The sequence below is a fragment of the Mastomys coucha genome, unplaced genomic scaffold (genome assembly GCF_008632895.1).
Source record: "Mastomys coucha isolate ucsf_1 unplaced genomic scaffold, UCSF_Mcou_1 pScaffold20, whole genome shotgun sequence".
NCBI lineage: Eukaryota > Metazoa > Chordata > Mammalia > Rodentia > Muridae > Mastomys > Mastomys coucha.
Genome location: NW_022196903.1, coordinates 70562231 through 70589938, shown reverse-complemented (window position 1 = coordinate 70589938; position 27708 = coordinate 70562231). Strand labels below are relative to the sequence as shown.

General features: G+C 35.8%; 1 protein-coding gene and 1 long non-coding RNA gene across 7 annotated transcripts in view; one reads left to right on the top strand and one right to left on the bottom strand.

Annotated features, from left to right (window-relative positions):
• The window catches only part of LOC116099103, a 59319-nt gene extending 33251 nt beyond the window's left edge, over positions 1-26068 (bottom strand). The window contains exons 1-4 of one of the 4 annotated variants that reach the window (XR_004122076.1): positions 26010-26068; positions 19668-19745; positions 11749-11947; positions 10347-10469 (exon numbers count right to left, since the gene is read on the bottom strand). This is a non-coding gene — a long non-coding RNA (uncharacterized LOC116099103). Of the gene's footprint in view, positions 1-10346; positions 10470-11748; positions 11948-13690; positions 13828-19667; positions 19746-25976 lie in introns of those variants that run through there. The other 3 variants (XR_004122077.1, XR_004122078.1, XR_004122079.1) reach the window with 3 other exon arrangements.
• Ctnna2 (catenin alpha 2) overlaps positions 1-27708 on the top strand; it is a 1113581-nt gene that overhangs the window by 1065155 nt on the left and 20718 nt on the right. For 2 of the 3 annotated variants that reach the window (XM_031382231.1, XM_031382232.1), the window contains 3 exons: positions 8734-8839; positions 13724-13858; positions 26040-26183. In XM_031382231.1, the coding sequence (XP_031238091.1) occupies positions 8734-8839; positions 13724-13858; positions 26040-26183 (385 nt within the window). The remainder of the gene's footprint in view (positions 1-8733; positions 8840-13723; positions 13859-26039; positions 26184-27708) is intronic. The other variant, XM_031382233.1, reaches the window with a different exon arrangement.

The window sequence follows — 27708 nt, the reverse complement described above, 5'->3', positions numbered from 1 at the left end:
AGTGCTAGGATTCAAGGCGTGCGCCACCACTGCCCGGCTGTGAGTGTATTTTTTAACATATGTAAAGATGTATTCATGGTTGAAAGTGGCATGATAAAATCATACAAGACATACAGCAAATGTCAGGATCTCACGTAGGTGACAACATTTTTTAATGATTGTTGACCACTTCTAATAAGGAAAGGCAAGAATCGATTATAGGTTTTAATAAAATACAGAAAACAACTATGTCATCCCCTTTACCCTTTACCTCTGGCAAATATGTACTAATGACATTACTTGGCTCCTTTTCCAAATCTTTTAAAATTGTTTTTGATTCTAGCAAAATGATTTCAGTGTTAGGAGTGTGACCTTCGAGAGCTCTAAATGTCATCATATTCATTCAAAGTTCAAGTTTGTACATTTGGTTAGTCTCCTTGAGCTTCACAAATGTATTTCTCTCACACAAAATAATATCAGGGAGAAAGTCCGAGCCATTATTTAAGTCTAGATTGCCTACAAATCAGACGGTGGTGGCAGCCTCAGTCATTGCTTCCTGAGCTCCACGATGACTTCATTTGCTTGCTTTCAACATTTTATTAGTATTTTATCTGATGGATATTATGCAACCCATTAATAACATCAGTGGAACAAATAATCTCATTAGTTTGAAGTGAATAATGAATCCAGTCATGTTGCTAGTTTAGATCAGGAGAACATTTTGTAATTTGTATTATATATAACTGTGGTCAAGAAAGATAAATACATTTGAAGGGTCTTTTTCAATGGTGTTGAATAACAGAGAGTTGTTTTTTTTTTTTGTTTTGTTTTTTTGTTTTTTGTTATTTTGGTTTTTGTTTGATTGTTTTTTTAGCCAAAGCATCATTTTGAAAGTGAAAAGAAACCAGGCTCAATTTCCTTTAGAATTTAAATAATAATTTTTTGTGCCGATCTGAATAATGAAGTGTCCAGCCTGCTACTGGGTATTATTTTTCCTAATCCTTGATGAGCTTGGATGAGTGTGTGGTGTGTGTGTGTGTTTGTGTGTGTGTGTGTGTGTGTGTGTGTGTGTGTGTCCCTGTCCTGTTATAAAAGCAAGGGGAAGACCAGATGGCTAAGGAAAACAGAACAATAGGAAGTTAGAGACATATACTGCAGCTCAGGCTAGCCTTACTCTCAGGAGGCTGAGCTTGCTATCAGAAGGCTAAGCTAGCTTTTGCTGCCACCTGGGCATGCTCATCCTGAACAAACAAGCACTTGTCTTTCATTGTGGCCTCTGCCCTAACTTTACTGCATTCAGCTTTGTTCATTATTATTGCTGAAATTACACTTCCTACTTCAAGAGTAATTGTAGCTTTGTCTGGGTAAAGATTCTGAAGTACCATTTTCTAGTATTTAAAGTTTGTATAGAGTTGATTAGAAACCGAAGCTTGACTCCTCTACTCAAGTGTTTAAAGGGCATGTATGTCCCACAATTACCATTCATTTATTATTATTGTGTTGTTTTATTCTTATTACTGGCTAAATCATTCATTGAATTTCCTCATCCCTGGAAGTTCCACTCTCTTATTAAAGTAGAAGAAATGCTTCTTGTTTACTTATGCTCTTATCTTCTTCACAGGGGAGGGCAGACCCCCTGTGTCTCACACTCTTTCCCTTCTCATCTCGTGACTTTTATTTGAGGGGCAAAAATCTGAAGCCTCATCCCTCATACAGGGAATTTAGACTCCTCATGTTATTTTGAGAGAGAAATTGCCATGTACCAGTCTTGGGCTGCTCAACCAAGATGCATGCAGACAGCCTCAGCTCAGCCTTAATTAACTAACAAGGGGCAAAGTACTCATTTAAAAATCAACCAAAAGGGAGGAAACTGGGCTTGGGGTGGGAATCAACTGAACATAAGCAGTTCTAGAACATTGCACAATGAGCTAGACTCACAGAATAGCTAAACTTGTGAATTAGTTCAGGCGCTCCTTCCCTTACTTTAGTGGCTGCAGCTGTTGATTGAGGATCAATCTGCCCTCTCCTCTTAGATCAAAACTGGCCAATAGAGACAACTATCCAACTTGCTGGCACCAAAACTCATTTGACTGGACAAGTGTCTTTGAATTTGCCCTTTAGTGCCTGACTTTCTTCACCTTTGTCTATCTCTTTCTGATTTGTATTTTTATTCCATCAACTAAACAGTATACCTGAAATAGTTGAACTCATGTTTCTAAGGTTCTTCCTGACTTCTCATAATTCACAGGATTTGGTAAGTTATTTCAAAAACAGTACTCATCATGCTTCTATCTGTGTGGCAAGCATGTGTGTGTGTGTGTGTGTGTGTGTGTGTGTGTGTTGGAATATGCATGCTATGTTAGTGGACGTGAAAGGATATCTTTGGGGAATCAGTTGATTCCTTCCACTGTGTACTCCAGGGCTTGAATTCAGGTCATCTGGCTTGAGCTTGATATACTTTTACACACTAAGCCATCTTGCTAGTCTACAGAAATTTCTTGGAAATTTTTCTTTCACTTTTTTAATTCTTTTCTTTTCCTTTCCTTTTCTTTTGAAACTGTAATTCCAGAAAGGCTTATTTGATTCCACACATTTGCAAATACCCTCATTGCATTTCCTCACTAGAGTTACATTTAATATTAGCAAACTAGATGGATCAAGAAGGCCATAGAAAATAAACATGTTAAGGTTGGATTAATTCTGAATTAGAATTCTGAGTACTGAATACTTTGCTCACAATATGCCGACTCACTGCTATTGCACATTAAGGCTCGCAGGCTTTTTGTAAAATAAATCAAATATGTTGGCAAATGGAGCTCACAGCACTGAAGTAATAGTTTGCCAGCTTGATTCTCTTTTGGAGTGACCATTTCTTGGGAAAGATTCCAAATACTAGCCTTAATATACAAACCAGCTGTACTTAAAAGAACGATGCTGCAGGATTCTGTGTAGTAGAGAATTAATATATTCCATTTCTAAGAAAATGAACACCATGTTCCAGGTGAGACAAGAATGACCCCTGCCATTAGGGATACAAGATTCCCTACCTTTCCAAAACCCCCTTGCACTATAGACTTGACTTGAAACATGGGGTGTGAGTTCTCATTTTGAGACAGATTTATAACTATTAGGATAACATCCCTGCTGCATTTGTCTTCCAGTGAGGGCAAGAATAAATTGAAGTCTTGTCAATTTTCTAGACCAGATCTTTGGTTATGCTTTCATTTTCTGGTTATTTATATCTTGATTCAGTGTGATGCAGATGACTATAACTCATTTAGACTTGTCTGATACAGTAGACATTAGGCAAATATGACTGTTTAAATTGTTTTATTGTTATATGCTTCATGAAGTTTGCTATGTTTATAATTGTTTATGTAGACAATTTTTCCAAATTAAATACACTGATGTGTATCCATTGCCATTGGTCTATATGTTTGCATCATCTATAAAAATGTATCCAGTATACATTCCTTGCTAACTCCTCATCAACTGGTCCCCACCACCCATGAGAACCAACTGAAAACTTAGCTTTCTGATTTTGTGTCTTTGATTACTCTGTGTACCAGATGAGAGGCATAGTTCATGCTTGCCTTTTTGCAACTTGATTCTTTCCTAGAAAATAAAAGTTTACAATGTCCATCCATGTCATCAAGCACACAAAAATAGCTTTTGTTTTTATGGTTGAATAATATTCCACTGTCACAAATACACCACATTTGTTTTCTCTACTCATCTATTAATGGCAATTTAAGTTCTTCTCCCTTTGGGTATTATGAAAAATGCTGTTGAGGACACAGAGAAGACATTCCTTTGAGTCCCTGTTTAAAGAGAAATTGGAATATCCTATGGTATTTTTTAAGAGGACTACACAAACTACTTTCATGTTACTGCATCATTTTACATTTGTACCAAGAATAGACAAGGGTTCTAACTCCTTTATATAGGAATTTTCTGCTTTTTTTTATTAAAAAATTAGGAGTGCTTCTAATGGGTATGAAGTAATATCCTTGTGGTCTTGATTTTCATTTCTCTACTGAACAGTGACATTTTATGGTATTTTATTACTGTGCTTATTTACCACTATATGTTTCCTTAGGAGAGCTATCTACTCAAATCTCTCACCACCTTTAATTAAATATTTCATTGTCATTTTTTTATATATTATAAATATCGATTCCTTGTTGGATAATAAGATTCAAAGATATTTTCCTTATTTTGTGAGTTTCATTTACAATAACCAGTGAAAATATACTTTGATGGTAAAAGTTTTAAATTCAAGGTCAAATTCGTTTTTTCTTCAGCTGCTGTGCTTTTGTTATTCTAGCAAGGCATATCTACAGATCCAATGCCATGGCATATCTACAGATCCAATGCCATGGCACATCTACAGATCCAATGCCATGGCATATCGACAGATCCAATGCCATGGCATATCTACAGATCCAATGCCATGGCATATCTACAGATCCAATGCCATGGCATATCTACAGATCCAATGCCAGGGAGGGTTCACACACATATTTTCTTTTGCTTTTATACTTTAGTTTTCTGTTTCTGACTGATCACTTCTAAGTTGAACATTTTGCTGATGGATACAGTTTTCATAGCACCATTTATTGAAAATACTCTTTGCTTCATTAAGTGGTCTTAGTACTCTGTGGAAAACCATTTGATCATATGTTGGAGGCCCTATTTCTGAACTTGATCCTGTTCTATTTGTCTATATTTCTGCTTTTGAGTTAGGACTATACTCTTTTGCCTACTGAACATTTATGGTAAATTTTTAAAATCAGAAACTATGGGAACTTCAGCTTTTTTTTTTTCCTTTGGCCAAATTATTTTGGCTACTTGAAATTCCTGGTGAATTTAGGACATTTCATTTTGTTTAGGCAAAATAGAATACTAGGATTTGAATATGGATTGCTGTGAATCTGTAGATCTCTAAGCCCTTTAACTCATGTTTATGTAATGATGTTACATGTGCCATTTTGAATTTCTTCCCACGATATTTTGTACAGAACTAAACATATAAATCTTGTGCCTCCTTCGTTATGTTTACTTCTTCTTTATTCTTTTAAGTGGACATTTTTGAAGAATGTCTTTCAGGGCTGAGGATTGAGCCCAGAGATTGATTCCTACTATGTAGAAATTAATACCTGAAATATGCCAATTCTGTATTGCTCCCTTAATTCTATTTCATCATGGTTTTTATTGTGAGTATGTTTTCTTGTGAACTAGTATTCTTTGGTTTCCATCCTGCTTCTCTCTGAGCACAGTATCATTTGGGACTATTCCTTTTTTATGTTAATAAATCAATTTATTAACATTATTTATTGATGTTAATAAATCAATTTAGTCAATATAACTAGAAATGTTGAAAGACTTGAAAGACACAAGAATGCTAAATAATTAAATGAAAAGCTTAATCAAAAAAGAGTTTTGCTAGCTCCCTTAGAAGTACTTTTTAACTAAACTAATTATTTCAAATTTCTAATCTTTTTTTATTAGATGTTTTCTTTATTTACAATATCTCCTTTCCCAGGTTCCCCTCCCAAAAAAGAAATAAAATAAAATAAAATAAACAAAAACTAAAATAATGCCCTGTTCCCTCCCTCCTCCCCCTGCTCACCAAACCAACACCTCCTGCTTACTGGCCCTGGCATTCTTCTAAACTGGGGCATAGAACCTTCACAGGCCCAAGGGCCTCTCCTCCCACTGATGACTGACTTAGCCATCCTCTGCTATACACATGCTGCTGGCGCCATGAATCCCCCCATGTGTACTCTTTGGTTGGAGTTTTAGTCCCTGGGAGCTCTGAGGGTACTAGTTAGTTCATATTGTTGTTCGTCCCAAGGGTCTTCAAACACTTCAGCTCCTTGGGTCCTTTCTCTAGCTCATTCACTGGGGACCCTGTACTCAGTCCAATGGATGGCTGTGAGCTTCTACTTATAAACACAACAGTGGTTTAACTGGGTCTTGAGGTAAAACTACTTCTAATTTTCTGAAAAATTGCCCAATTGATTTCTAACATACAGAGCCAACTAAGCAGGTCCTATGGGTGCTCACAGAGATTGAACCACAACCAAAAAGCATGCAAAGACTGAACCTAGACTCCATATACATATTTTGCAGAAGTGTAGCTTGTATTCTTGTGGGTCCTCCTACAATTAGAGGAGGGGCTATCTCTGACTTGGCCTCTGATTCCTGTCTTTGGATCCTGTTCCTTTAGCTGCGTTATGTAGCCTCAGTGAAAGACCATATGCTTAGTGATGATGAGACTTGATGTGCCAGGATAGGTTGGAAGTAAGGGAAGGGGCCTCTCTTTCTCTGAGAAGAAGGGGAAGGAGAAATGGGAGAAGAGCAGTGTGAGGGTGGGACTGAGAGGAGAAGGGGTAGTTGTAAAGTGAATAAACAAAGGAATTAATGAAAACATTTATACTGGATTTTTACTTTGGGTATAAGATGAGCATTTGAGCATCAAGAAAATATCGTGTCTCTAAAGATATTCTTTACTAAATTTGAACATTTTAATCAGTTTTTAAAACAAATCATTTACAATTTATAAGGAGACATTTTCTGAAATCTTTTGAATGATATACATACATACATATATTTATATGTGTGTTTGTTTTTGTGTTTATGATATATGTAACTGGGGAGTTTATATGCACCCCACACATGCAAGTGCCCCCATAGGCCAGAAGAGGGCACAAGATTCCTTGGAACCCTTGGAGTTAAGGCTAGCTGTATATCAAAATTCTTGAAGTAAACAAAAACATTTCCTTGGCAATGAAAAATGAAGAGTCTTCTAAGCTCTTAATGACTCTGTTTAGAGAAAGGCCAAAACTAACAGATATCATGTCAGAGTAAAACTTCACAAAAGATTCTCTATGGTCTGAAAGTTACATAGAAAAACATAATATGCCAAAATTTTAAAGTAATGATAGATTACTTAATCTTTCCTTTAAATAGTAATGAAAAATAAAGGATACAGCAAAAGGAAAGAAGCTGATTAGAAATGATAATTCAAAAAAAAATCAAGGAACAGATTGTCACAGAATCTTTACCTCATCTATATATTATATAAAATTCACATGTGAAATCTTGTCCACAGTTTAAAAATCTTAATGGTCACTGAAAAAAAAAATCAATGAATGTATTCTCTGGAAGACTTAATGTTAGTATACCAAACTGAAATACCTAAGTTTATGACCTTCTGTATGTATGTCTCAACAATAATATGAACCTCATCTACTTTATTTTCAGCTACTAATTCAGAAAAAACAAATTCCAAATTGAGAATTAGTCTGAAGCAGAACAACATTCTCTTCCTTAACATTAATTTGATGGAAGCCATTTTAAATCTTCCATTTTTGTAATGCTACATAATTGTGGCCAATGCCCTATTCCTAGAACTATATGTTGAATAAATAATTCTCTTCTGAGTGACTTTCCTGTGGGTCTCATCACATTTATGACATAGGAAAACATTCTTGGTGCCTAAAACTTCACTCTATCTTAGATATGTATAAGGCAGGCTACCAGAAAATGTAGCCTGGTTGAAAAAAAAAATAAGGATAAACATGTTCAATTTATTCTTTACTTACTTCCCAAGAAAGTCAAAATTTATATGCTACATTTTGTTTAAAGGTCCATGGTGCAGCAACATTTCCCCTCCCATTTAATCAGCATTTAAAATTAAACAGGCAAGTTGATTGAGTAATATAATGTTTAATTGCCTACCTAATTGAAAACCGTATGTGAAAATGTTGGGGTGCTACAAGCATAAGGACATTTACAAGCATAGTGTTTAGTGCAATCATTTACATATCAGTACCAGAAACATAAAGTATATGATATTTGGAACTTTGCAATTTCAGAAAAACTAGCCAAATATTCCTACATTATGTTCAAGAGCAATCCTAGTGCATAAAAAGTGGGGAAAGAAACCTATAGCTAGGAACTGCAACTCAAAAATTAGGAGACTAGAAATATGCAAAGAATCCAGCCTTCTGTCTTTCAAGATATGCAAAGGGTACCAACTTCTGTTCTGTACTTAGCTGTAGACTCTTATTTTCTGTTTTATACCTCACCCCTAATAGCCTCTGGGGGTGTGTGGTTGTTAACTAACAACTTGACAGAATTGGGAGTCATATAGGAAACAGGTCTCTGAACATATCTGTAAAGGGTTGTTGTCTATATTAAGTTTTGCCTCTGGAAATATCTGGGAAAGGTCATTTTATTCTGTTAATTGATGGGGAATGAGCCACCTTGGTTGCATGATGACCCATTCCCATTCCTTGGGCAGAGGATTTTGACAAATGCAGAAGGTGTACTGAGCCCCAGCCTACACCCCTCATACCCTGCTTCCTGCCTGTGAAGGCAATGTGACAAGCTGCTTCAAAACACAGTTTGGTGTTGTGTATGACAACATCTAACACATGACTACTACTGAGTGCTAAAGTTCCTTCCTCTTGTGATGATAATTTTAACTGAGCATTGTTGAAAAACAGTGGAAAGAAAATGTGGATACATATATGAAATAAGGAGATGAATTTCCCCCAACTCATACAAAGAAACAAGGTAGACTACCAATCTAGAAATGTGGGTGCCTCAAGGCAACAAGGAGATTTTCAATAGCAGGACCAGACTGCATTAAATACAGAAATAGCACATTGGACCAAGAATGTGGTAAGTTTATGTGCTGCCAGTTATTGAATAGAATTCTAATTATGATACATATTTTTTCAGAGGCAAAGGCCCACTGAAAAATACATCTGATGTCATTAATGCTGCCAAGAAGATTGCAGAAGCAGGCTCTCGAATGGACAAATTAGCACGTGCTGTGGCTGATCAGGTAATACAAAAGGGAGAATGACCATTAATGAGTACCAGTGTTCTGAGACCAGTTTTATGCATCATATGAAATGGCTTTCCCCAATGCACTTGGACGCAGTCTCTAAAAATTTACAGGCTGGCTACTGTCGAGTTCATGGCAAAGGCAGCTTTAAACTGGTAGAGGCATGAAAGGCTTGAAGGATGTGACAGGGTAAAACAGCCTTTCCCATTCAGAAAACCAATTATAGCATCATGAGGGCAAATGAGATAAGGCACATACCCCAAGACCACCTGCCCAGGGATGGCACAGTGCCGTGGACTAGGCTCTCCCACAGCAACCGCTCATCAAAATATGGCTGATAGACTTGCCAATGTGATAGGGCTCTTTTCTCAACAGAAGGTCTCTCTTCTCAAATGATTTTGGCTTATGTCAAGTTGACAAAAAGCTAAACATAGAGTAGTAAGAAAGCATGACTCCTTTTAGTTAATTCTGATCTTTCTATGGTACTCTGACATAAATGATAATTTATGCCTTGCTCTAAATTGGACTAATTCTTGTAACCAAGGACAATCTAGATTTCAGATGTATTTTCACACAGACTCAAATAAATCTCAGAAAAATGAAATCCTCAAAGCCTCACCTGTGTTATTACAGGAAATCAGGATATATACTTGAAACCTTCTCTATCTCACGTAGAATATTTGATTATATTTCAGCAATTCTCATTCAGTCTGGCTTGAACTAGAACATTAGAATCCATCTTTAAGTGTCTTACTGCTAGAACATTTCTTGTAAGGGTACATTAGGCAGCAGACATTTCTAGATAACCGATTATCCCTTCAAGCCTCAGTTAAGAATAGTTTGCAGTCTGCAGTACTCCAAAGCAAATATGCTTTAAAATACAAAATAAGATTCTGAAATAAAAATGACATGTACTCTCATTACATAGAAACTCCATAATAAACCTGATTGAGCTTCAGAAGGTGGTACCCTTTGCATATCTTGAAATACAGAAGGCTGGTTTCTTCTCTGAATATTTCTAGTCTCCTAATTTTTGAGTTTCAGTTCCTAGCTATAGATTTCTTTCCCCACTTTTTTAGCACTAGGGTTGCTCTTCTATTTACTCTCTGTTCAACATCTCAGACTTCATGTCAAAATACCAATAAATACACTGACCCTGTAGAAGGTAACCACTATGACCAGAAGATTCAACAATTAGTATAGAATATAGAATATGATCTAATAGACACCCCTTTTAAATTGTATTTATACATGACAGCTAATATATGAGGTGTTTCTGAGAAAAATGTTGACTTGGAAATCTATTATTATCACACCTTCAGATTATTTGCATTGTTCTCCTAACAAACCTCACCCTCATGTGTTGCAGATGAAAACCAAACCATGATGTTGTGGATGTTAGGGTTACATCAAATGTCAGCATGTCAAGCTGAGCTTTTTTCTAGTAAATTTCATAAATATTCTAGAAAGTTCACCTAAGAGTAAAAGAAGACAGAGGACCCACCTGGCACATGTAAAAAGGAAAGCCGCCAAACAGAGAGAAAACCATGGAGCTGTTTGCAAATCTTCATACCATGAGAGTCAGAGATGTGACTTTGTAAGACTTAGAAAGGCCTTCTTTTTTTTCCTGAGAATCAAAATTCAATGATGTTTGAGTGGCTTTTCCATTACATATTATATACATGTTTGAAACTATCTCTCTATATATTTATGCATGTAGTTCTGTAGACCCAGATACGATTCTTGGTTTAGTTTTTATGATCTTAATTACTGAATTGATGGCAGTATGATATGGGACATTTCACAAACCAATTTTGATAATAAACATAATATGAATATATACACTCGTACATACACATGCACAAACATACAGGGAGAGAAGAGAGACAGAGAAAGAGAGAGAGGATTCTATACATTTCTAGATTTGGAGGTAGAACATTTGAGTCCTATTAACCATGATATTTGAAGTAAACAGATGAAAAATATTCCCATATCTTTCTGATAAATTTACAGGCATAATCTGTGAAATACCTGGAAATGTTTTTACTGTTTTCTCTAAACAGGTGTTTCTTTCTTAAATATACAGGTTTTTTTTTGAAACTTTTATTGGTCTGTCCTGCCCTTTAAAAACATGGTTTAACTGGTTCAGTTTAAATAATACAGCAGAATATTACCAAAGACTGTATTGGTTGCTTTCATTTTGCCTGAAAATATTTTTATGAAGATTTGAGATATGCATGCAATATAAATGCTTTACGGACCACTGCATTTTTAATTACTGTTCCATTGAGAAAGAACTCTTGGTTTAATTTGCTGCAAGGTATTTGTATTGAAAGCTTTGTCAGCCCTCTGGGGAGATATCATTTTAAAGTTAATTCCTTCCAGTATATGGGTCTCAGGAGTAGGATAAATATTACAGTATTAAGTACTTGTATAAAACCAAAAACAGACTCTGTGGGATGCTTCTTTGATAAATGCATTTAAGGAAAATGTATCACAATAGTAGGTGTTATGTATGAAAGAAATATATTTATTTATTTAACTAAGTGGTTATGTTATAAAAACAGCTTCACGGTGTTGTTGAAAGAACTCCCATCCCAAAGCTTTTAAAATTCTTAAGTCAGTCTCTTCTCTGTGTTATTTTATGACAGGTACTAAAGATAGAACATTGTGTGTGTGTGTGTGTGTGTGTGTGTGTGTGTGTGTGCGCGCGCGTGTGCATGTGCATGTCTGTATACCTTTACAAATACCAAAGTTAGCTAGAACAATGACCTGAAAGCATCTCAAGCTGAACATTTGGTAATAACAAAATTACTCAGTAACCATTGGCTTAGAAGCCTCGGAAACATTTTAGAGAGGTGTTTGAAGTATTTACAGAAATCGGTAGCTGATGGATATCAACTTACTTAAATTACAATGCAAATTAATCTCCCAAGAGAACTGATTCTGGTTGAAGGCCTACACTGCTATACTTATGGGGTTATTTTTACTGGTTTCAAATATAGCCTAACAGATCCTCTTCTTACAAAGGCCACAATCCTTCTGAGAGTTTCGTGTTTGAAAAGTTTGGTATGTTGCTAAAATTTTTGATAAGCAGGGGAAAATCTGTAAAATATAGAGATTTAGTTAGTTGGAGTACTCCCTAGAAAATGAAAATAAACTGATATTCGTTCCAAGTAATTGAATTGAACCCCCACCCCATGGTTAAGAACAGTTTGTCTAAGTGTCAGACATTTATATTTATATTCCTTTATATTTATGTTTCTTCATGTTGAAAACTAGACAGAAAAAATTCATAGGCTAGTAATTGACTTAAGATTTCAGAAGATATCTAACAAAATAATTTGGAGTAACACAGGTATCCCAATAAAACTTTGTAGTCTTTACTATCTCCACCCCTCAACATCTTTTCCATTTTAAGAGAGTAATTTGTTGTACTACTCAGCTATTAAAAACATTGAATTCATGAAGTTCTTAGGCAATTGGATAGAACTAGAAAATATCATCCTGAGTGAGGTAACCCAGTCACAAAAGAACACACATGTTATGCACTCACTGATAAGTGGATAGTAGCCAAGAATTTAGAATACCCAAGATACAATTCACAGACCACATGAAGTTCAAGAAGAAAGAAGGCCACAGTGTAGATACTTCAGTCCTTAGAAGGGGGAACAAAGTATCCATGGGAAGAGATACAGAGACAAAGATTGGAGCAGAAACTGAAGCAAAAGCCATCCAGTGACTGTCCAACCTGGGGATTCATCCCATATACAGTTACCAAACCAGACACTATTGAGAATGCCAACTAGTGCTTGCTGACAGGAGCCTGACATAGCTGTCTCCTGAGAGGCTCAGCCAGTGTCTGACAAATGCAGAAGTAGATGCTCACAGCCATCCATTGGATTGAGCACAAGATCCCCATGAAGGAGCTAGAGAAAGGACCCAAGGAGCTGAAGGGGTTTTCAGCCCAATATAAGGAACAACAATATGAATCAACCAGTAACCCCAGAGTTCCCATGGACTAAACCACCAACCAAAAAGTACACAATGGAGGGACCCATAGTTCCAGTTGCATATGTAGCATAGGATGGCCTTGTGGGACATCAATGAGAGGAGAGGCCCTTGGTCTTCTGAAGGATTGATGCCCTAGTACAAAGGAATGCCAGGACAGGGAAGCAGGAATGGGTGGGTTAGTGAGCAGGGGAAGGGGGATGAAATAGGAGGTTTTGGAGGGGAAATGAGGAGAAGGAATAAAATTTGAAATGTAAATAAAAAAGTATCTAATAAAATAAATTTTTAAAAATTTTATATTTGAGTCTAATGCATTTTGATATATCCCTTCCCCAACCTTTCACATTATCCCATGCACCATGTATCTCCTCATATTTATATCCTCTTCTTCTGATAGTTCCCATTACTTATTATTATTATACATATGTTACATATATAACCTCCTGGCTCCATTTATTCTTTCCCATATGCTCATGGTTCCAAGCTGAGTATTGTAGCTACTGTGGGCAACTACCAAGGACTTATCACTCCAGAAATCTGACTCTCCTTTCCTCCGAAGCCCTGGACTATTGGTAGTTCCTCACCTCAGGGTAGGGCCTTGTAAAACCTTCCTAAACCCATGCTTGAATGTTTAGTATTGTGCAAATCTCTTGCAAGCAACCACAGCAGCTGAGGCTTCATGGGTAAAGTCTTTCTAAAGTGGAGCTACCCACTTGAAACCATTGAGTCTGGCATTTCTCCAGTGCATCATGGAAAAGTGGAGTTAAATGAATGTAATTAAGGAGGTGACACCAAAGCCTTTTAAACCGTAAGTGTTAGAAACTGAAGAGCACTTACTAATTGATATCACTTTTTTTTTTTGTTTTATAGTGTCCTGATTCAGCATGTAAGCAGGATTTATTAGCCTATCTTCAGCGGATTGCCTTGTATTGCCATCAGCTTAACATCTGCAGCAAAGTGAAGGCCGAAGTTCAGAATCTAGGAGGAGAGCTCATTGTGTCAGGGGTAAGTTGGGATTTTGGTTTCACAATGTCAAGTTCCTACTGCTTTACTTCTAACGCAAGCATTCTTGGCAACAGTACTCTTGAAAACACCAAATGACAGTGATTCACAGCTTTAAAAAAATGTTATCTCCATTATTCCAGACCTCACAATAGCTCACAAAGAGCAATTTGATTTTCCAATTACCCTATGTTTATCCTAGCCTTGTAAAATCTCCATTCTTCACAAGAAAACTAATTTCATAGTCTGGAAACTCATTGCCAAGCTGTGACTATTCTAATTATTGGGGGCTATTGCATATTTACTCATTGTGAGTCGGCTTTCCCATTATTAGTGCTGGTAATTTTCATGCTCTAATCAGGAGCAAGCCTCTCTAAATGTGGACTAGGTTCACATGTTAGAGATGATGAGACATTTATCAGGTTCCAATGCATACTAGGTTATCAGTAACCCTTGACAGTCAATTGTTTGAATTTGATACAGGTTGATGTGCTGTTGCCAAAACCGTCCATTGTTACCAAACACTATGCTATAGATTCTTTGATAGACCACCCTAATATTTCCTTTTTCATAAAGATATAGTTATCTAAACCATTTCCATCAAAGCATAGAAATAAGAAGTTCAAGCAATGTTTAGAAGAATCGGGATTTCTTGGCAAGATTCCAAATGTTTGTATTGAGGTTCTTCACTTTGGCTTCTTCTTCTCCTTCATCCCCTTTCTCCCAATACAAGGTGCCATTTATTTTTATGATTTGCAAGTTCCAAAGTGTGGCCATGCCACCTTTAGTTCTTTTCCCAGCTACCCATGATGCAGCCACTGTACCTGCAGTATGAGCAGGAACGTAAGCCTATCAACCTGATGAATATGAGCAAATATTCAAGTTCTTCTGAAATCATTTCTGTTGTCTTGGAAAGCCAACACTCTGTAGTCTGGTAAATCTATGTGGATAAGTTATAAATCATCTTCAATCCTGGGTGTTTCTGTTCCTGTGTGGCTTACCTTGCTGAAAACATAGCTGGGGAAAGAGCTGGTCTGGTTGGCATGGAATTCCCATCTGGAAAGTCTGTTCCATGCTGTCCTCCCTTTGAGCTCAGTCAGTTGGCTATTTTGTGCCTCTTCCCGAAGCACAGTCACCTCTTTGCATTTTCAAAATGATACTGCCTCAACATTCTTCCACAACCAAGAGCTATTTGTCTTGCAGTGTGTCCTTCTGTCTATCTGGGGATGATCAATTCTCTCTCACCAAGAAGTGATCAAAACATTGCATCTCCCTTGCTTCCTTTTATCTTCTGCCTTGACGGTACAGTTTTTCACACCCCTCTGCTTCTGTGTCCATTTGTCCATAGCACCTGTGAAACTGAGTGCTTTTTGTTCAGCTTGCCTCATGTGCTTCCATTTGTTACTTTTCAAATCTTATGATTGACATGGATGCTCAGTGTATCCTTGTGGATCTCAGACTCCATCAACCTCATCTCAGCAAATATTTTCCCTGACAGAGCAGCCATCCATCACCTTCTCAGTATCCATTGTCTGTCACTGCCTCCAGAGCTTCATTTCCATTGTCCTTTTGTTATGTAGATGTAGTCCATCATGGCTTTGAATCACTTGCACTGTTGGCATTTGTAGAGGTGTTTGAGATAAAGAACACCTTCAAGAAGCCTGTTTTTCCTTCCTTGAGTCTTACTGGCAAATTCATATGTCCTTGCATGGGAGAAGGCTTCTCATAGAGGAATGCTATAATAAACCTATGGCAATCTAGAATACAAGTGCATTATGAACATTGGCTGTCATGCTGCTCAGATATGGTCCTGCTTAGGGCCACTTCATTGTTTTTGTTTTCAAGCTTGACTGCTGTGTGATGCCACATCTGCATCTGTAGCCTGCTGTCTTTCCCACTTCTGCTTTCATATGAGTCTTCATCCTCTTTCACTTATAGCCACAAAGAAGAAAAGTTCAAAAAGCAATATACATATTGTGCAAAATAGCCACAAATGACTGCCTTCAATGTTCAGAAAGTCAAGGATATGGGACCCCATACACAGAAATTATCAATTATTTTGCCAAGAAAATTGTACCAGTTCTGTGTACTGCATTTACTTTGTTCTCCACTGGGACAAAGTTGCTTCATTTTTCAGGAGATGTCACTGTATTTTCACATACAATCAAAAAGAATATTTGAAGCATCTTAATTGTTTCCCATGTCCATGCAGTTCATTAGGGTGGTTTCCTTTTTGAAATATATGAAAACAATCAGAAAGTCAAAGTCTGTGAAATGGATAGAGATTTGGGATAGATTATTTGCAGTTGACAAGAATAGTTTATTTAAGTTTGAAAACATGATTCATGTTTCATGCTTCTATGGTGAACATAGGTTAAAATGAACACCCACATACATATCATATCAGCATACTGATGCTTGATGTGATTCTATACGGATAAGCTGGAATTGGGCTGTTTAACTATGTCTGCTTTTGACTTTAAATGTTGGAGAAGAAAACCTCAACTAATCATGGGAACAACTGGTATTAAAAACTCTGAGTCATGAGAGAAATTGTAAAAATGAAGTAGTCCAAGATGGACATCTTTGGAGACACATCCTTATAGCTACTGGCAAAAATGTACTCATTCTTCAGCTGCTAATCTATTATTTAGGTTGGCTTATATAATTATGAACAGCCTGAGGTTGGCTTATATAATTATAAACAACCTAATGGTACAGTTCTTATTAAATTTCAAGGTGGTAGATGCATTGTAAGACAATCAGTTCGACACAGTTATAAATAATTTACATATTTTTAAATCAACAGAATGGTAAAAACATGGCAAAAAAGAAGTGGATGTAACAGATTAGCTGATTTGAGTATGAGCTAGCCTTGTTTAATTTAGTATTGTTTAAATTTTCACATCAATTTTGAGGAAAGAAATAAAAAAGATAAATGGGAAGAAAAAGCAAAAAACAAGAAGGGGGGGAGGAGAAACTTTATGAAAATGTACCAAAATAGTTTAGTATAGGTAAAAGTCTCCTAACTGGGACAGCATTGTATCATCAAGGAAGGAAAGTTGAGCTGAAATACATTTTTGTCCTTTGTAAGTAAGTGTGTGTATGGTGGTATATGTATCTGTTAATGTTGTGCAGGTATGCATATGGGTGTTTGTACACATGTTTGCATATCCATGTCAACAGAGGTCAACATTGGGTGTCTTTCTGCAGACATTCTCTATCTTTATTTTTTGAAAACATGTATTCAGTGAAGACAGAAGCTCATTGATTCGGCAAGGCTTGGTGGCCAACCAATGAGATTCAAAAATTTGCCTGTTTTTGTGTCCTCTTGTGCTATGTTATTGGCACATGCCATGATGCGAGGCTTTTCACATGATACTGGAGATAGAACTCAGGTCTCCTTGCGTGTAAGGAACTCACTTCAACTGACTGAACCAATTCTTCAAACCACTGAGGCAAAGTTTTAAAAAATGTAAATGTCATGTTGAGTATTGTTTTAAACAGAAATAGATTCTTCTCTCACACAATACATCTCAACCAGAGTTTCTGCTACATCTACTTCTCCTAACCTCCTCCTATCTCCCCTATCTCCTAAATTCACTCCTCCTCAATTTCCTCTTCAGAAAAGAGTAGACATCCAAAAGGCAAAAGGCAAATAGGACAAAACAAGATACAATAAGACTAGGCAAAGTCCCTCCTACGGGGGATGGACAAGGCAACCCGGGAGGAGAAAGAGAGTCTCAGGAGGAATCAAAGGGGTCAGAGATACAATAATTTATATTTTAGTTTTGCATGTGAGTACCTTCATGCATGTCTGTACCTCTTGCTTGCTTGGTGCTTGATGAGGGGAGAAGACAGAATCTGATCCACTAGAACTGGAGTTACAGTTGTGAGCCACCATGTGCATAGTGAGGATTTAATCTAAGTACCCTTAACTGCTGAGCCATGTCCTCAGACCTTATGTCCTTCCTTCCTCCCTTCCCTCCTCCCTTCCTTCTTTCCTTCCTTCTTCCCTTCATTCCTTCTTCCCTTCTTCTCTCTTTCCCTTCTTCTTCCTCCTCCCTCCTTCCCACCCTCCCTCCTTCCCTTTCCTTCTTTCTTTTTATAATAGCCCAAAGTCCACTTTGTGTTGTACATGCATGGGTATGTAGCTATTCACTGGAGTGTAGTCAATCATCAACTCCCTTAAACAAATTCTCCCACCCTGAGAAGCCTCTACATATCAGTAGCTATTCAGTTAGGAGGTGGGGCTCTTGGTGTGTCTTTTTCCTCCAAGCTGGAAGGTTGACTAGCTTGGTCTTGTACAGGTAACCACAGCAGATTAGTTGATGACTGCAGCAGTCCTGCCATGTCCATAAGACATATTTTCACGTTCAAGAAGGTTCCTGAGCCATGAGAGAAGGTGGTAACATAGATGTTTCATTTGTAGTTGATCACTCCACTAATATGGTTTTTTTCTGTGCTTTTTTATCAATTGTGAGATTCTGTGTTAAAGCACAGTCTAAGGAAACTTCTCTGATGATGTATGAGAGCAGCATTCACCTATAAGTATAGAGACTAAGGAAACAATTGCAAGCTATTATTATGTGTATGTACTATTGGTACTATGTATGCCTTAGCAAATGCATGGAGGTTAGAGTTTAATTTTGTTAAAGAGGTTAATTTCTCTCCATTGACCTTTAAGTGTTATCTTCATTAACCTTTCAATGGGTTCTGGAGATTGAACTCAGTTTAGTAGGCATATTTACCTACTAACCATCTCACTGGCCTAGTTGTCAGTCATTCCTACTGTGCATATTTTAAATTATACATTTAGAAGATTCAGATGGTACAAGGTAAATATTCATGGAGATCAATGAATAATACTCTTTAGAATATTGTAAACTAATAATTTAGAAATCAATCCTGACAATAGCATGTAAATAAAGATACATATATGTCTCTATATATACATATACAAAGAAAAATATATACTTTATATTTCTCCTTTGTTTTCTTAATGTGCAAGAGTCAAACCTCTGGTATATATGATATGATTTAAAACAATTTATAAAGCAAGTTATAAAATTTAAAATGTAGTATACATATATGTACATATATATACATATATATGTACATATATATTCTAGTTGAGATAGTAATAACATTTTATTTGAGCAAGCTTATTTCTCCTGAACATTAATAAAAAGTTACAGTATTTTGTAATGGGATGAAATAGTACTTAGAACAACCATTACATCTAACCATTCAGACTTATACTTTAAGTATCTTCTTTCTTGGAGAAAATCTTTTGATTTTTAGCTATAGTTAATTCTTGATTATCTCCAGTGATCAAATCATATAGTAACAAGGGGCAGGAAATATAAATTGCTATTTCCACATGGAGTTAGAACACGTATCTGTATTTATTTTGAATAAAAGGATATACATTTAAAGAATTCACAGCAATTCAAAAAAAATTTATTCTGATCTTCTTGCCAGTAAGTCATTAAGTATTCAGGCTTAAAGGACCTACATTGCTTGAACTAGTAACAGTCTCTGTGTCCATATCTGTAGACACTGAGATAATTCCAGATAATAAATATGGACTGGGGAGCATCTTCTGTGCAACAGTAAAAAATAAATAGATATTTATCATCTACAAAATGAAAACAGTTCTTGGTACACATTTTATTGGTAAGGTGAGTTGCCACAAGCTGTAAACCTCCCCAGAATCTCACCTCTGGTCTGTTATGATGGCAAACTGCAATGTGTACTTACAAAAGCCTTCCCTCTGATCTGTTATGATGGCAAACTACAGTGTACTTACATTTGATTCCTCCATTCTACTTCATACTCACATTCATCGAAGTACACACAATGTATTAGCTTTTATTTACAAATTCATCTAGGAAAAGTAAACATTACTTTTTTCAGAAAAATATTCTTGCAAGGCATTAACATGATACATAACCTGTTCAAATCTAAATTTTTGAAGAAATAGGAATTAAGATTTTAAGAGAATAGTAAAAATTCTTCTTAGGTATTAGGTATTATAGAGATCTGCTTTATTAGCAGCCTGTTATATTGTCTATCTAAATTCAAGCAGCCTTAAGCTAAGAGTTACGGCACACTGATCCAATGTAAGAAGTGGTTCTTCAGTTATATACTCTGTGAAGGCAGTTCTTAAGTTACTAATAGGTTAATTTCTATTTTCTTCTCATTTGCTTGTCTGTTGCTGTAATAAAAAACTGGCCTAAAGCAACATTAGAAAGAGGGTCTATATTGTTAGGGAAGGCATATCAGCAGGGTGCAGGAATAAAGAATAGGAAGTGGGGTGAGGTGACACATCCTCAAAGCTCCTACCAGTAATGTACTAATTGTAGCAAGGTTCCTCCTGCAAAACGGTCTATAACTTCTCCAAACAGTGCTACTAATTGTGGAAAAAGTGTTCAAATACTATTAGGGACATTTCTAATTTGAACCACTATACTGCCTATTGAAAGAAATTATCCACTGAGAGATGAGGGGGGTTGATCATCCTGAATTATTTTATATTTACAGAAGGACAATGTGTTAATGTGCTCTTTTGGAAAGAAGAAAAAGACAGTCTCTGTGGAAAAGACAGGCCAAGTAAAATGGCCTAGCTTACGTGGACACGTTTATGATTGTGCTGTATTTACTGTCCTTCCCATATTCATTGAGTAGCATGTACAGAGCCGATCATTTAATTTTAGTTTAGTTTCAGGAGTATTATTGGTTTTATTTTCTTTTATTGGGATTAAAATACCTTGACAAAAGCAATTTAAAATGAAAAGATTCATTATACATCACAGGTTAAGAGTACAGATCATCATATTGGGAAAATCAGGGCAATAGGAGCTTGAATAAGCTGAGGACTTTACACTAGGAAAGCAGAGAATCTATAATACTGCTCACTTTCTTCAGTTAATGCCATGCTGGGTCCCTCACCCTGAATGTGGTTTCATACATAATTGAAATGGGTCTTACTACGTCAAATGACAAACAAACAAGCAAAACAAATCAAGAAAATTCCCCAATGACATGCCCAGAGGTCCATCTCCCAAGCGATTTTAGGTCTTATCAAGTTGACAATTAATAGAAATTATTACAAAGAGCTTACTGTCTATAAGATTAGAAAGTGTTAATGAATTTAAACAGAATATTTGAGTCCCAGAGTTATCAGCATCATCACTTATAACTTTGAGTATTAGACATTTTTGAGTTGTAAGAGCCTCTAATTAAAATAAGGAAAGCAAATAATTAACACCTTAATCTATTATCAAGGAATGCCGCAGATTTCAGGTGATATTCTGGGAATTATGTAACAGCCAGTTAATAAAAAGAAACTTAGAAACTGTATTCATGGAGTTAGCTGAAAGGAAGGAGATAATTGGCTCTATCTTGCAAAGTCTGAAACTTAGACAAACCTCTGGAAGTAGTAATGCCTTGTAAAGTATTAATATAAGGAGCATTCTAATCTTGTGGACTGTTAACTTTTGATAGTTTTTTAAAAGTTGTATCCCAAGTTCTTTTCTTCATTATTGTAAATATTTGAAGGAATACTTTTATGTAGGATTTGAGAATTTAGCTCAGTGATACAGCATTTGCCTTGCAAACTGAGAGCCCTGGCTTTTGGTATTTAGAGAACAACAACAAAAAAGTTTAAAATAATGCTTAGATGAGTATTGTGAGGGGATTCATTTGAACAATTTTGAACATGTGAGAGTGAGTACTTTTATGTGTTCTTACTCCCTGACCATGAACCAAATAACAGAGGTCAAAGCCTTCAGTGAATAAAGTACATAGAAATACAGCATTGGCTTTCGGATTCTCTTGTATTATGGAATTTATCAGTGTTAGCCACAGTTACAATCAGTTTATATTCATAACTAATCTATACTTCATTTGCTAATTTAGAGTAGTTTTCCCTCCTCTCACTTCTACTTTGATTTGCTCTCCAGCAAAACTTATAGGGTGAAGAAAGGATATTGAAGGAAACATGAAATATTTTTTAAAATGCTATAAATATTAAATAAACAAAACAGAGACTCACTATTAAAATACTTAGTAAAGATGACCTGGAGATTTCAATGTTTATTTTGTGTATATTTTCTATTACTAAAAATGCCCAAGAACACAGCAATGTTGACAGGTGGGGCTCTTTTCAGTACTAAATCTGGCAAAGTTCTGAAATCAGTATTTTTCTAAGCAGGATCAATGTTTGTGCAAGTCCTCATGATACAGAGTTGAAATTTCTCCTTGCATGAATCATCTTCTTGAGATTTCATAGGTTCTGATGATCAATGTGTCTGCTGCTAGTGATATATATATGAACCTGTAGATGGGGTGGCTTTCATATGGAACATATGTCAATGTAATGCTACCTTCCAATGACAGACTAACAATCAGGAATCTAAAGAACTCCATTTATTTCTCATCTACATTGGATAGTTTCTGGTTTCTTGAGTTTAGAATCTTTTGATTCTCTCACCTTTCTACTAGCAAATATTTACTGTGGAGCATACTTTCTATTGTGTTTTTATTTGACTAAATATCCCATCTATTTTCCTATGTAGTTTCTCAGCTTTTGGTGTGTTTGGGATTCTCTCTTAAAATGACATGACATCTTCTGAAGGCTACCTCTGTGCCTCTACTGTTCTCTTGGTTTACTGCATTCTGAAAATAAAAGTGTGTTTTACTTTTGTCTACATTCTATCCCTATAGATTATTTCATCAAGTGCTTTCTCCAGCCTAATTTAAATGATTTATGAAATATGGCTTTGATCACAGCCACTAGAAGAGAAATATGTGACACATTATGGTCCATGTGTCTTATAAATATGAGAGGCTTCTGGAGGGGCAATATGGAGTTTTCTTATTTCAGATTGTCTGAAGTGCTTCAAAACACATCATCTTACTCTAATCTTGAACAATCACTTTCCTTTTAGTCAATAATTGTATTTCAAATCCTTCATTTTAAACCCATTTTCTAGAAAGCAAGATTTCTTAATTAAGACTTTAAATCTTTCATCTTCAATAGTGTATCTTGTTTTATTATTTTTTCATTGAATACATTCATCTGTGCAGATGGATGAAGTTGACTGAAACTAGGGTTAGATGTTCTGTCAAATCTATGACCTGTATCTTAACTTCATTCATCCACTTTCTTTGGCAAATATATTTTGCTACTGGGAGTGACTACCCTAGAGATGTTCCAGCCTGTCTCATTTTTAAAGCAATGTCTATTTATTCTTTTTCTGCTCTAATTTCTAGACATAATATAGTACCACAAAACAAATAATTATACTTTTACATAGGAACTGATTCAATCATGCTTTTGTGATTGTTTATTGAGACTTATCTTCTTGAGGTAATTTTCTTTAATAATAACACTGTGGTCAATTTGTGTGGACCTATCCTTGTTTTTCCATGTTCAATTAATTTGTATAGGCATCTGCAGATCATTCTTTTAGAACATCCCTATCATTTCAGTGGTCTCTTTTCAGTGTCCTGTATTAGAAATTAAATTGGATTCATTAATGCAAAAAAATTAAAGCCATTCTATATGTCTTTGGTCAGATGAACATAGTAACTGTAATGACAGACACTCTAGCCTGCATCTTAAATTCACTTGAGGTCTTATCTTGAGGAGATTTCTCATCCATTTTGTTTAATATCATGGAGACCATGCAACAAATTCTTAGTTAAAGTCAAACTTATATTTTATAATACAGTCAAATGGCTAGGCCCTTGAAATGTATCCTGAATCACAACAAGTGACTGTTTTTTTTAGCTAATTTCATCACCTCAGGCATTTTCACATTCAGTCAAATAAAATTCACCTGAAACGTCAGCACAGTTTATTACTGCGCATCTTTTTGATGCAGCCTAGTTTTGCATTGGGTTCCTGAAGACATTTTTCATTTTCAAAATTATCAATAGGCAGCCAATAAGAAATACTTGCAAATTATAGTCTAACTTCCATATGTTCTATTTCCATATTTTAAAACTACTTAACCCAATTTTTGTTCTTTTACTGTAATGGTGTAGAATTGTAACTTCTTTATTGGGTAGTCAAAAATCTTAAAGTGTTTGTTGGAAAAATGAGCAATTGTATCATTAATCTTTATGACCTTTACATGTTTAGAGCATATGAGATGATTCAAATTTCTAAGATGTCATAATCATCTCTGATAATAACAGCCATAATTGACTAGTATATTCTCTACAATAGGAAAAAAATCAGGCAATGCTTATGATCTAAAACCTGTGGTGCATTACAAATTATTAAACGCAGCTAAGATAAGCCAACTAATCAATGATTCAATATGTAAAAACTAAGAGTAAAACTTCATAGGGCCACTAGTTTCAAAATGCTACTGTACACTGAATTTGAATTTATTCATAGAATTATATAAAATGGAAATATATCAGTACAGCAAGGAAAATATATGTAAAGTATCCTTGATTTCTATAACTCAAGGAGAATGTCAGATGAGAGAAAATTTTCTTCTACAAATACACTTGATAATTTTTTCTTTGTTGACCTCTTGGATTCTTTAAAGACCTTTGTTTAAATGCCCTCAAAACTAATTTTGAAGCAGATGACATTGGTAACTCTATCATTAATTCCAATATAGTAACTTCTTGACAACATTGCATAATTTATATTCTAATTATTGTAATATACATATATGTGGTGAATGAAAGAATTAAAAATTGAAATACAGTTAAAAATCAAAGATTTGGTAGTTTGTCTGCAAACACATTTGAGAAATCTAAAAATTATTTTGAATTGTACTGATTGTTAGCATATTTTCTGTGCAAAGAATTTTCCTTTCATGTATTCCACTAACAGTGGTTCTCAAAGAGTTCTAGAGCTACAACTGTTTAATGCAGTTTTTCATGTTGTAGTTACCCCCAATCATAAAATTATTTGACTGGCACATCATAACTTTGATCTTGCTACTGTTATGAACTATAATGTAAATATCTGTTATACAGGATATCTGATATGTGATCCCTAAAAGGTTCATGGTCCACAGCTTCAGATCCACTCCACTAAACAGAAGCAGCACTGGCTTCTATTTTAAACAGGAACTGATCTTTAGTACCACATATATTCTTTAAACAGTTCCTACTTACTTGTAAAATACTTGTAAATGTAAATACTTTTAAATGTAAAGTACTTGGAATATTTTACATTTCTGTATTTCTAAGCAATCACTTAAAAAATTATAGTTCTCTCAAACTTTGCTGCATCTTAACTGAGACAAAACTGACATAGACATTAAAATCCTGCCCATAGACAGAATTGTCTACTTCAAGAATGTTTGGCCAGACAGTTATCCTGAGTCACATGGATTTAACATCTGTGTTAGAAAATTTGGAAACTCTAAGAATTTTACCTTTGATTTTCCTGTAGTTTTTTTGAAATTGGGCTTTATAGTCCCAGTGAAGACACATAGTATAATTGATACCAATGTAAAACAAAAGAAGACAAAAACCAAACAGCAAGAAAAATATTAAGAAAAATTTAAGAATTAATTCTAAAGTTAGATGAGCATTGATTATTGGCTTATCTTTTCAATCATGCCATTTACATAACCCACCATTGGGTTCCAAAATTAATAGTAAAACTTGCTGTTACAACAATAATGAATGTTCCACAATGAATGAGGTAAGTCTCCCTTTCATACCACAAGCTGGGTAATGTATAGAGTTGACAACCTTGGCTAGGCTTACACAAGACACTGGAACCTCTAAGCAAGGCACCTGGAGTCCCCATATTTTGTTCCAGTGTTTAAGAGCTACAAAGAACCCTTGCTTTCTCTCTTGGCAATGTTCAATGCTTTAAATAGAGGAGTCATTCCTTCTGAGCCCATTTAAATATCCCTGACAGTGCTGGGCACGAAAGGTGCTTCTTCACTCTTCTCGCACATGGTGCCTTTATCTGTTGGCTACCTAAAGAGGAATCTGAATGACCTGGCTGCTTAATATCAAAAAAGCCAGCACATATCTCTTTCAGCACCTAAGGCCTTCATAACCTCTTTCTCCTAGGTAATTCCCAGTTGTTCCCTCCTCCACTTCCCCAGTTCCCTCCCAAGTAGCATACGGGGATTTTTTTTTCTCTTGCTCTCTCTCTCACTTTCTCTTTTCTGTATCTCTCGGAAATCAGACAGGAGTTCAGAGCACTTTCACTACCTTTTATGAGGTAGATTGTGATGTCATAGATGGGGGCAGGGCTAGTCAACTTTCTACCCACCTCCCAACCTGTGCTGAGGGAGCTCCAATCGGGAGCGGAAGCAGTGACTCCTCCATGGTAAGTAACTTCAATTTATAATCTAATATCTCTTACTGTCATTATTAATCTGAAAATGGGTGGAGGTGGAGTGGGCTAGAATTCCAGACAAATGAACATATGCAAGCTAAAATTCTCTTTAGTTAATCAATTTTGGGCAAAGGTCCTAATTGTTTTTGACAAGAGATAGGAATCTCAGAGCAGTGGTAAAACATCAACTATGATCCAGACTTGGGAGGCATACATGATGTTGTCATTGTTTTTCAGTATTTCTTTGCATTGGGCCTAAAAGTTCCCTCAAGTGTGAAATATGCAGAGTGCATTCTACCATCTCTATGTATTCCCTGAAGAAAGCTAGTCAAGCTTTTTTTTTTTTAATAAAATTTTAGGGCTATGAAATGTCCTTTGTTGGCACTGGCTTTTAGACTTCCATATTGAATACTTCTAAAGTCACAAGGGTAAAAAGTAAAGAATCTGAATTTTCAACATGCTTGATTTAGAAAATGAAAGCTACCTTATGCCTTGACAAAAGTCACTTTTTAAATGAAAAAAAGTCACCACTCCTACAGGTTTAGGGTTTGCCATTTTTAAGGTGTCAACCAAATATAGAGTTTTTTCTATATATGCTATTATTGTTAAGTGTTGTAACATCACTGTCTTATGGGGTCACTTGGTGGTTAAAATGTGTGGAAAGCTGCTGTTCTTTGTTTCTGATGCTGATTAGCTCCTTATATTCCTCACTATTTAGAGAGAAAAGATGAAGAGGAGTAAGCCTTTCTCTGGCTTCCTTTCTTGCTCTCTCCTGGGTACTTATTAAAATTCTGGAGCTGGAGGCTTTTGTCTGAGAGGGCAAAGGGGCTTCATAAATGTATTACACATTTTAAGAGATGTGGGGGACAAGGATGGATTTTATTCCTTTTCTTTCTTTTTATTGAACATCAGAACATAAAGGCCTCTTAGAATGAGATGGACACATTTAGATATGGATTATAAAATATACAAAGAGGCTATCATATATGTTTTTCAAAGTATAGAGCCTTAATTATGCATTTATTTATGCACATTGGTGGTGACAAAATGGGGACAGTTTGAATGGAGATCTCTTTTTGTTTTACTTTGTTTTGTGAAACAAGGTCTCATAAATCTCAGCGTGACCTCAGTGGGGTTACATGGCTAAGAATAACCTTGAATTTCTGGTCCTCTCTCTTCTAAGTGCTGTGCTTATAGATTCACACCATCATACCAAGTTTTATGTGGTGCTGGGAAACAATCCCAGGGTCTCTTGCGTGCTTAACAAGCACTCTACCATTGAGACATAGCCACAACCTTAAAAAGACATAGCTCAAACTAAATTTCTCTGTCTTTTGTAGAAACTATACTATCTTATACCAGATTTCTAGACCTTTATATTTTAGTAAGCACTAAACTATTTTGATACCAAGAATTGAGACCTGTGGTTTGGTGTTTCTAGAGTTAATTTCCTTGTTAGATGTCGAGTCTAAAGGACTGACTATAGTTTTAGAACTTTTAGACTTGATGAAGAAAA